This window comes from Salvelinus sp. IW2-2015, linkage group LG27 (assembly GCF_002910315.2).
Source record: "Salvelinus sp. IW2-2015 linkage group LG27, ASM291031v2, whole genome shotgun sequence".
In the NCBI taxonomy this organism is placed as follows: Eukaryota; Metazoa; Chordata; class Actinopteri; order Salmoniformes; family Salmonidae; genus Salvelinus; species Salvelinus sp. IW2-2015.
The window spans coordinates 11539897-11551836 of NC_036867.1; the positions used below are offsets into that span (position 1 = coordinate 11539897).

An 11940-nucleotide genomic window follows, 5' to 3' on the forward strand; every position below is an offset into this window, starting at 1 on the left:
AGCTGAGAGAATGGCCTTTGTGTGTGTGTGTGTGTGTGTTTTTAGACAGAGAGGGTCATAGCGAGAGAGACAGAGAGGGTCATAGCGAGAGAGAGAGAGAGAGAGAGAGAGAGAGAGAGAGAGGTGAAAGAAAGAATAGAGAGGAAGCTACTCTTTTGTCATTTGCAATGTGCAATTTTTCCAGTCTAGTGAGGCGTGTGTGTGTGCCTCTGTGTGTCGGCGCACACAGTGGTAGGGTRGAGATGGACAAAATGTTGTGGCGTCAAGATGACAGCGGTGATGAGCGCTTGTGCACCCGCCCCACAACCTGAAGACCAACGACAGTAATCAATAACCATTCACCTCCTCCGCCCCCAACACAGTGGGGGCAGAGGAGGAAAAAGATGATCTAGATTCCTCCCTATGTATCAACAGAAAGAGGAGGATCACAGTAAACAGCAGAGAGAGGTGGTACGTCTAAGCTGCTGTAATGCAAAAGAAAGCTATCTATTCATTTTGCCTTCTGACAGATCCAAGCCCCACAGACAGTTGTATGGAAGGCCAATTCGTCTCGCTGGCTACAGAACTGTAGAGTGCAAATGGTTTTGTAAATTGCAGTCCAAACCGCCTGCACTGCCCTACTTTGACGTTCTATTCTACCAACTGAAAAGCGCAGTAATGGACATATGATTGCTGCATATGATATAGACTAGGCGTGCATAAAACCTAGTTGTGATGATTGTGTTGCTCTTTTGTGTATGAAGGGCCCTCACAGTGTTCTACAGGAGCACCATCGAGAGCATACTGTCAGGCTGCATCMCAGCCTGGTACGGCAACTCCACCGCCGTTGACCGCATGGCTCTTCAGAGGGTGGTATGCTCAGCCGAATGCGCCATTGTGTGCACACTGCCTGCCCTCCAGGACACCTACAACACCAGGTGTCGCAGGAAGGCCAAGAAGATCATCAGGGACCTCAGCCTCGCCACGGCCTGTTCTCCCCGTTTTCATCACTCAAATGCGGGCAGTACACAAGCATTATGGCTAAAACTAAGACTGGCCAATAGCTTCTACCCCCGGACCATCAGGCTGCTGAATAGCCACCACTAGTTAGCTACCTGCTCCCCCTGCCCCCCCCCTGACTTTCTACCACCCCTTAACAGACATCTATCCTGCCCCTACCCCAATGGACATTTATCATTATGAATAGCCACCACAGCTGCCATCTGTGTAGTAGTTAGATTGCTAGGCTGATGTTAGTTGTTGCAATAACGTCTCGTTGTCTGATATCTAACAACAGATGTTAGCTCTCATAGCTAACGCCTAGCCTTTAGCTCAGTGAGTTAGGCAATTACTTCCTTCTCTGTTGGATATCTTGCACTGAAAACCCCGGTTCAATCCCCAGATGGTTAAATGTGCAGTTATAGGAGCCTGACCTGGGGATTTTGAAGAGAGCTCTCATTGGATGGAGGTCGGAGAGGGGCGGGTCTCCATCTCCCAGCTCTATGGCAGTAATGCCTAGGGACCAGACGTCACAGCGAGCGTCATACGTGGAGTCCAACTGCTGCTCACACGCTATAACCTGTAGACGGAGACACGCACACACACCCTCATTACGATTAGCAGCAGGAAAATGCAGCCTGTCTTTCTAATAGTTTCAAAAAGCTTTTCTAAGGAGAATATTATTGAGAGTGTCTTGGGAGTTACGGGCACACCTTTATCAACAACTGCTGCAGGCATCTACAGGGAATATTGTACAGATAGGACACTCGCTCGCTCGCATGCACACACACACACACACACACACACACACACACACACACACACACACACACACACACACACACACACACACACACACAAACACCGCCATCAACAATATCCTTAGGCCGAAATGGCATCCCACTAACAAAATAGATCTCCCCATAGGAGACACATACGGTACGTACACAGACAGAGCATCGATACACACAGTTAAATCCACACCCAGACACCTCAATCACCTGCAGGGAAACAACAGTAATCATTCCCAAGGTACATACTTTCGTAGCGGACTCAACAAATGCATAATATTGTCCAAACATAACAATTACAACATCATTAAGACACCTTTATCAACAAGGGTCCCAAAAATAAATATTCTAAATGACMAAATGTCACATGAACATAATGAAGTACACATTAACGTGCAGAATGCACACCACAGCACAGTACACACGCACAAACATAGATGAAGAGTAGTGTCATGAACAACTCACATGAATAACAAGAAACCGTAAGCAATACGGAATCTTCATCTCAACAGTCATGAAGAATATTCAACATTTACGACAACAAGACGAGCCAAGCAGATACATTAGAATCCATCTTGCCTTACCCTCAACTCAAATCCACTTCATTTGAGGTACTCTTATCTTTTTCCAACAAAGCACAGTAGGTACCATCCAACCCTTCGTAAAATACTTCCAAAACTGGCAGAGAAGCCTTACGATAGCCTATCGACTATCTGCCGCACTCCTCTGTCTGTTTCTGTTCGGTGTTCTGTACGTTGTTTTTTTTTTTAAGTCTTTTTTTACTCAATTGGTCCACCTGAAAGGACATCCACCTCCGAATCTAATGTCATTAGCTATACTCTATGTAAACGTTATGTAAAATGCCATTTCTCCGCATGAGTTAACACCAAATACGTTTGCAAAGTGGATGTAAAAGTCATGTAAAAAAAGGACGGCTGTTCTAACCAGGTCATCTTCAGCATCATGTTGTAGTGTGAGCCAGCCAAGCGCTAGTGTCTTGTGGACAAAAACATTGAGTAGCTGGTCAGAGGCCAACACTCAGGTGAGATTTGGTTCTTATTCGGGGCTCCCGGGTGGCGCAGCGGTCTAAGGCAATGCATCTCAGTGTTAGAGGCGTCACTACAGACAACCTGGTTTGAATCCAGGCTGTATCACAACCGGCTGTGATTGGGAGTCTCATAGCGGCACACAATTGACCCAGTGTCGTCCGGGTTTGGCCGGGGTAGGCCGTCATTGTAAATAAGAATACGTTCTTAACTGACTTGCCTAGTTAAATAAAGGTCAAATAAATAAATTCTACTTATCAAGGTCAACAAAAGTCAGCATTCTTTCTACAGGTCCAGTGTTGGGTGCTGTGTAAGTGTCTAGCGAGGTAAAGGGAATGAGGCCTACCTCTGGCGCCATCCAGAAAGGTGTTCCCACTGAGGTGTTCCTACGAAGACGAGTGTTCGTCAACTGGGCCGAAACACCTGCACAAAGACACAAGGACAACATAGCTCAATTAGATAGGATCCACAGTATGAACGGCTGTATACATCGGGACAGCACAGTTCAGTTACATAGGACATCTATAGACAGGAGCATTCATTTAAAGCAATATAATGATTTTTTCATCTCATGTCCATCAGACAGAAACCAGAGCAGCTGGTTCCGATGATGAGCTGTCATAGGGTCAAAGAGTGAAGTGCTATTCATATTCCAGCTGGGATGGATGAGGTAAACGAAATTCCAAACCCACTCTGTTAGCCATGATGGTGCGGTCACTGGTGACGTTGAACGAAAACAGACGTGTGCACAAACGCATGCACACACACACACACACACACACACACACACACACACACACACACACACACACACACACACACACACACACACACACACACACACACACACACACACACACACACACACACACACACACACACACACACGCAGTTACACCCAAACACACACATAGCCTCAAACATAGCCTATACACACGCCAACTTGTGATAGCTCTCAAGCAAATGATGGATTGCTTTGCATCACAAATACCCCCAGGTGATTTAGCAGTGCATTTGACTAGAGATCCATCACGAACAAACCTCAGGACCACTTTATTAGCACTTGCTTTCTAATCTACACAATACCGACTAAACCCATTCAAACCATGACATGATTTAATTGGTATCAATTGGTAAGTGTTCACATTATCTTCTGGTCATTTTGAAAGGAGACTGCATACATATCAAACAGCTATGTCTACGGTGGATATTTAACTAAGAATTATTCTAAAGGTCCAGTCAATCTGAATGGGACCACGAGTCGGCTCTTCACTGTGACCATAGCCATGAGCAGAAGCCTGCTTTCTCTTCCTACCTTCACAGTTGTGAGGGTAGGAAGATGTTACACACATGAGTAACACTCATGTGCAGTGGTGTAAAGTACTTTAGTAAAAATACTTGAATGTAATACTTAAGTCGTTTTTTGGGGGGGGGTATCTGTACTTTACCGTTTAACTTTAACTTCACTACGTTCCTAAAGAAAATAATATTATTTTTTACTCCATACATTTCCATGCAGTACTCGTTMCATTTTATATGCTTAGCGTGACAGAAAAATKGTCAAATTCACGCACTTATCAAGAGACCATCCCTTGTCATCCCTACTGCCTGATCTGGCAGACTCACTAAACACACGTTTCATTTGTAAATGATGTCTGAGTGTTGGAGTGGCTACTGGCTATCTGTCAATTTAAAAAACAAGAAAATGATGCCATCTGGTTTGCTTAATATAAGGAATTTGAAATGATTTATACTTTTACTTTTGATACTTAAGTATATTTTAGCATTTACATTGATTTTTGATACTTAAATATATTTAAAACCAAATACTTTTAGACTTTTACTCAAGTAGAATTTTACTGGGTGATTTTCACTTTCACTTTAGTCATTTTTGATTAAGGTATCTTTACTTTTACTCAAGTATGAAAATTGGGTACTTTTTCCACCACTGCTCATGTGTTAATATCAAAATGTCTGGACAATCAACGACAGGCCGAGCCACAGTCGTGACTCCAGACTCCAGTCCAGACAAATCAGTGTGAAGCTGCACTAGGTGGTAGAGGAGCAGCTTGAACTGAATCCACCGATGAGCACTAGGTTATCAACAGAATGCAGCAGGACGACTACGGACTGAGAGAGAAGCTGTGCATCAACAAATAGCTATGTGGTTACTATGTGCTTATATGTTTAAACAGACAACTGGAGAATTCCAAAGTATTTACAATACAGTATATGACATGTTGCTAGCATAGATTAATATACAGTATACAGTACACTCCATCTGAGTCAACAAATCACAAATTTGTAAAACAATGTTTGTTTTATCTATGCTGTATGTAACTGTATAGTAAATATTAATGAACTAGAGTATAAAATGATGTTATTTGTAAAGAGTAYATGTTGGATATCTCTCCGAGGACCTCCTTGTTGAATGGGTTAAACTGAATTCTGGATGGAATGAATAGCCAGGAGAAGGAATGCAGTAAGCAGCAGATTCACAACGGTGCTGTAGCAAACATCAAAAGGGATTAGGATTATATGCAGGAGGGGATATACACAGGGCTGACGCACTGTGCTGCACGTGCACATGCACACACGTTCATGCATGCACACACACACAAACGATGCATGCACGAACACATACACGTTACTAGCAGAAAAATTTGCACAGATAGTCAGTACACAGACACATTTGAGTCATTTATCAGAGCGACTTGGGTTAAGTGCCTTGCTCAAGGGCACATCGACAGACTTTTCACCTAGTCAGGACTGGGATTYAAACCAGCAACCATTCGGTTACCGGCCCAATGTCCTTAATTGCTAGGCTACCTGCTTACACACACGCACACGCACACGCACACACACACACACACACACAGAAAACCTACACCCAATCAAACGCACACGTCCTACACACATATGTTCACACATATTAACCAGTATTTAACCATTTCATTACGGGTTATGAGGCCCTGACACGTATGCACAAAGACGGGCTTATAAAAAGCCCTCGTGGCCGTTCTTTTTCTACAACATTACCCAGAGGCAGGGCCCGGCAGAACACCCTTAATAATCATCAGAGAGATAACACTGTCAATTAGCATATTCCTTAAGAAACTGAAAAGATGGCCTCCCGTCCATATTCTTTTTCAGGGCTTCTTTTTTCTCAGGGTGGTGATGAGTCACTGCAGGGGTTTTATCTTTTCAGCTGCTTAGTGTAGCGTGGGACGTGCCAGTCCCCCACATGGAAAACTATTAGCCTCGGCGTGACGCAGGACACGCGTGGAGCACGTGTCCCTCCTATCTTCCTCTCTCTCTCTCTCTCTCTCTCAATTCAATTCAATTCAATTCAAGGGGCTTTATTGGCATGGGAAACATGTGTTAACATTGCCAAAGCAAGTGAGGTAGATATTATACAAAAGTGAAATAAACAATACAAATTAACAGTAAACATTACACATACAGAAGTTTCAAAACAATAAAGACATTACAAATGTTATATTATATATATACAGTGTTGTAACAATGTACAAATCTCTCTCTCTCTCTCTCTCTCTCTCTCTCTCTCCAGACAGTGGTTGGATATAATGGGGGCTGGACATAGGTGGCTAGGAGAGAGGAGAGAGAGAGAGAGAGAGAGAGAGGAGAGGAGAGAGAGAGAGAGAGGATAGAGACGAAGAGAGAAGAGAGACGAAGAGAGAGAGAAGAAGAGAGAGAGAGACGAACGAGAGATGAGAGAGGAGAGAGAGAGAGAGGAGAGAGAGAAGAGACGGCAGAGAAGGACGAGGAGAGACGGAGAAGAAGAGAGGACGAGAGAGGAGGTAGAGAGAGAGAGAGAGAGAGAGAAGAGAAGAGAGAGAGACGAGAGGAGAGAGAGAGGAGGAGAGAGAGAGGAGAGAGAAGAGAGCGAGAGAGAGAGAGAGAGAGAGAGAGAGAGAGAGAGAGAGAGAGAGAGAGAGAGAGAGAGAGAGGAGAGAGAGAGAGAGAGAGAGAGAGATGAGCAGATGCGAGGAGCGAGAGAGAGAGAGAGAGAGAGAGAGAGAGAGAGAGAGAAGAGAGAGAAGAGAGAGAGAGAGGAGAGAGAGAGAGAGAGAGAGAGAGGAGAGAGAGGAGAGGAGAGAGAGAGAGAGGAGAGAGAGAGAGAGAGAGAGAGAGAGGGACACTGCTCCACGCGTGTCTGGTCACGCTGTAGGCTAATAGTTTTTTTCCCTCGTGGGGGACTGCGGAGACGTCCACGCGTACACTAAGCAGCTGAAAAAGATAAAACCCTGCAGTGACTCATCACCACCCTGAGAAAAAAAGAAGCCCTGAAAAAGAATATGGACGGGAGGCCATCTTTCAGTTTCTTAAGGAATATGCTAATTGACAGTGTTATCTCTTGATGATTATTAAGGGTGTTTCGCGGGCCCTGCTCTGGTAATGTTTAGAAAAAGAACGGCCACGAGGGCCTTTTTATAAGCCCGTCTTTGTGCATACGTGTCAGGGCCTCATAACCCGTAATGAAATGGTTAAATACTGGTTAATATGTGTGAACATATGTGTGTAGACGTGTGCGTTTGATTGGGTGTAGGTTTTCTGTGTGTGTGTGTGTGTCGTGCGTGTGCGTTGTGCTGGTGTGTGTAAGCAGGTAGCCTAGCAATTAAGGACATTGGGCCGGTAACCGAATGGTTGCTGGTTTGAATCAGTCCTGACTAGGTGAAAAGCTGTCGATGTGCCCTTGAGCAAGGCACTTAACCCAAGTCGCTCTGATAAATGACTCAAATGTGTCTGTGTACTGACTATCTGTGCAAAATTTTTCTGCTAAGTAACGTGTATGTGTTTCGTGCATGCATCGTTTGTGTGTGTGGGCATGCATGAACGTGTGTGCATGTGCACGTGCAGCACAGTGCGTCAGCCCTGTGTATATCCCCTCCTGCATATAATCCTAATCCCTTTTGATGTTTGCTACAGCACCGTTGTGAATTGCTGCTGTACTGCATTCCTTCTCCTGGCTATTCATTCCATCCAGAATTCAGTTTAAAACCCATTCAACAAGGAGGTCCTCGGAGAGATATCCACATGTACTCTTTACAAATAACATATATTTATACTCTAGTTCATTAATATTTACTATACAGTTACATACCAGCATAGATAAAACAAACATTGTTTTACAAATTTGTGATTTGTTGACTCAGATGGAGTGTACTGTATACTGTAATATTAATCTATGCTAGCAAACATGTCATATACTGTATTGTAAATACTTTGGAATTCTCCAGTTGTTGTTTAACACATATAAGCACATAGTACCACATAGCTATTTGTTGATGCACAGCTTCTCTCTCAGTCCGTAGTCGTCCTGCTGCATTCTGTTGATAACCTAGTGCTCATCCGGTGGATTCAGTTCAAGCTGCTCCTCTACCACCTATGCAGCTTCACACTGATTTGTCTGACTGGAGTCTGGAGTCACGACTTGTGGCTCGGCCTGTCGTTGATTGTCCAGACTTTTGATATTAACACATGAGCAGTGGTGGAAAAAGTACCCAATTTTCATACTTGGAGTCAATAAAGATACCTTAATCAAAATGACTAAAGTGAAAGTGAAAATCACCCAGTAAAATTCTACTTGAGTAAAAGTCTAAAAGTATTTGGTTTTTAAATATATTTAAGTATCAAAAACATGTAAATCTAATAATACTTAAGTATCAAAAGTAAAAGTATAAATCATTTCAAAATTCCTTATATTAAGCAAACCAGATGGCATCATTTTTTCTTTTTTTAAATTGACCGATAGCCAGTAGCCACTCCAACACTCAGACATCATTTACAAATGAAACTCGTGTGTTTAGTGAGTCTGCCAGATCTCAGGCAGTAGGGATGACAAGGGATGGTCTCTTGATAAGTGCGTGAATTTTGACCATTTTTCTGTCACGCTAAGCATATAAAATGGAACGAGTACTGCATGGAAATGTTATGGAGTAAAAAATAATATTATTTCTTTAGGAACGTAGTGAAGTTAAGTTAAACGTAAAGTACAGATACCCCCCCCCAAAAAACGACTTAAGTATTACCATTCAACGTATTTTTACTAAAGTACTTTACACCACTGCACATGAGTGTTATCATGTGTGTAACATCTTCCTACCCTCACAACTGTGAAGGTAGGAGAGAAGCAGGCTTCTGCTCATGGCTATGGTCAACAGTGAAGAGCCGACTCGTGGTCCCATTCAGATTGACTGACCTTTAGAATAATTCTTAGTTAAATATCACACCGTAGACATAGCTGTTTGATATGTATCAGTCTCCTTTCAAAATGACAGAAGATAATGTGAACACTTACCAATTGATACCAATTAAATCATGTCATGGTTTGAATGGGTTTAGTCGGTATTTGTGTAGATTAGAAAGCAAGTGCTATAAAGTGGTCCTGAGTTTTGTTCGTGATGGATTCTAGTCAAATGCACTGCTAAATCACCTGGGGGTAATTTTGATGCAAAGCAATCATCATTTGCTTGAGAGCTATTCACAAGTTGGCGTGTGTATAGGACTATGTTTGAGGCTATGTGTGTGTTTGGGTGTAACTGCGTGTGTGTGTGTGTGGTGTGTGTGTGTGTGTGTGTGTGTGTGTGTGTGTGTGGTGTGTGGTGTGTGTGTGTGTGTGTGTGTGTGTGTTGTGTGTGTGTGTGTGTGGTGTGTGTGTGGTGTGTGTGTGGTGTGTGTGTGTGTGTGTGTGTGTGCGTTGTGCACACGTCTGTTTCGCTCAACGTCAACCACGTGACCGCACCATTCATGGCTAACAGAATGGGTTTTGGAATTTCGTTTACCTCATCCATCCCCAGCTGGAATATGAATAGCACTTCACTCTTTGACCCTATGACAGAGCTCATCATCGGAACCAGCTGCTCTGGTTTCTGTCTGATGGACATGAGATGAAAAAATCATTATATTGCTTTAAATGAATGCCTCCTGTCTATAGATGTCCTATGTAACTGAACTGTTGCTGTCCCGATGTATACACAGCCGTTCATTACTGTGGATCCTACTAATTGAACTATGTTGTGTCCTGTGTGTCTTTGTGCAGGTTTTCGGCCCAGTGACGAACACTCGTCTTCGTGAGAACACCTCAGTGGGAACACCTTTCTGGATGGCGCAGAGGTAGGCTCATTCCCTTTACCTCGCTAGACACTTACACCAGGCACCAACATGGAGCCTGTAGAAAGAATGCTGACTTTTGTTGACCTTGATAAGTAGAATTTATTATTTGACCTTATTAAACTAGGCAGTCAGTTAAGAACGTATTCTTATTTACAATGACGGCCACCCGGCCAAACCCGGACGACACTGGGTCAATTGTGTGCCGTATGAGGACTCCAATCACAGCGGTTGTGATACAGCCTGGATCAAACAGGTTGTCTGTGTGACGCCTCTAACACTGAGGATGCATTGCCTTAGACCGCTGCGCCACCCGGAGCCCCGAATAAGGAACCAATCTCACCTGAGTGTTGGCCTCTGACCAGCTACTCACATGTTTTGTCCACAAGACACTAGCGCTTGGGCTGGCTCACACTACAACATGATGCTGGAAGATGACCTGGTTTAGAAACAGCCGTCCTTTTATTACATGACTTTACATCCACTTTGCAAACGTATTTGGTGTTAAAATTCTGCGAGAAATGGCATTTTACATACGTTTACATAGAGTATAGCTAATGACATTAGATTCGGAGGTGGATGTCCTTTCAGGTGGACCAATTGAGTAAAAAAGACTTAAAAAAAAAAACAACGTACAGACACACGACCCAGAACCAGACACGAGGAGTGCGGCAGATAGTCGATAGGCCTATCGTAAGGCTTCTCTGCCAGTTTTGGAAGTATTTTACGACAGGGTTGGATGGTACCTACTGTGCTTTGTTGGAAAAAGATAAGAGTACCTCAAATGAAGTGGATTTGAGTTGAGGGTAAGGCAAGAATGGATTCTAATGTATCTGCTTGGCTCGTCTTGTTGTCGTAAATGTCTGAATATTCTTCATGACTGTTGAGATGAAGATTCCGTATTGCTTCGGTTTCTTGTTATTCATGTGAGTTTGTTCATGACACTACTCTTCATCTATGTTTGTGCGGTGGTACTGTGCTGTGGTGTGCATTCTGCACGTTAATGTGTACTCATTATGTTCATTGTGACATTTGGTCATTTTAGAATATTTATTTTGGGCGACCTTGTTGATAAAGGTGTCTTAATGATGTTGTAATTGTTATGTTTGGACAATATATGCATTTGTTGAATCCGCTACTGAAGTATGTACCTTGGGATGATTTCTGTTGTTTCCACTGCAGGTGAATTGAGGTGTCTGGGTGTGGATCTAACTGTGTGTATCGATGCTCTGCTTGTGTACGTTACCGTATGTGTCTCCTATTGGGGGAGACTCTATTTTGTTAGTGGGATGCCATTTCGGCCTAAAGGATATTGTTGATGGCGGTGTTTGTGTGTGTGGTGTGTGTGTGTGTGTGTGTGTGTGTGTGTGTGTGTGTGGTGTGTGGTGTGTGTGTGTGTGGGTGTGTGTGTGTGTGTGTGTGTGTGTGTGTGTGGTGTGTGTGTGTGCATGCGAGCGAGCGGAGTGTCCTATCTGTACAATATCTCCCTGTAGATGCCTGCAGCAGTTGTTGTAAAGGTGTGCCCGTAACTCCCAAGACACTCTCAATAATATTCTCCTTAGAAAAGCTTTTTGGAAACTATTAGAAAGACAGACTGCATTTTCCTGCTGCTAATCGTAATGGAGGGTGTGTGGTGCGTGTCTCCGTCTACAGGTTATAGCGTCGTGAGCAGCAGTTGGACTCCACCGATGACGCTCGCTGTGACGTTCTGGTCCCAGGCATTACATGCCATAGAGCTGGGAGATGGAGACCCGCCCCTCTCCGACCTCCATCCAATGAGAGCTTCTTCTTCAAAACTCCCCAGGTCAGGCTCCATATACTGCACATTTAACCATCTGGGGATTGAAACCGGGGTTTTCAGTGCAAGATATCCAACAGAGAAGGAAGTAATTGCCTAACTCACTGAGCTAAAAGGCTAGGCGTTAGCTATGAGAGCTAACATCTGTTGTTAGATCATCAGACAACGAGACGTTATTGCAACAACTAACATA

At 43.7% G+C, this 11940-nt stretch overlaps 1 protein-coding gene across 1 annotated transcript in view; it reads right to left on the reverse strand.

The window, feature by feature from the left end:
- myo3a (myosin IIIA) overlaps nucleotides 1-11940 on the reverse strand; it is an 82859-nt gene that overhangs the window by 35932 nt on the left and 34987 nt on the right. Inside the window, exons 6-7 of the mRNA XM_070435388.1 lie at nucleotides 3162-3238; nucleotides 1413-1558 (exon numbers count right to left, since the gene is read on the reverse strand). Of these exons, the coding sequence (XP_070291489.1) occupies nucleotides 1413-1558; nucleotides 3162-3238 (223 nt within the window). The remainder of the gene's footprint in view (nucleotides 1-1412; nucleotides 1559-3161; nucleotides 3239-11940) is intronic.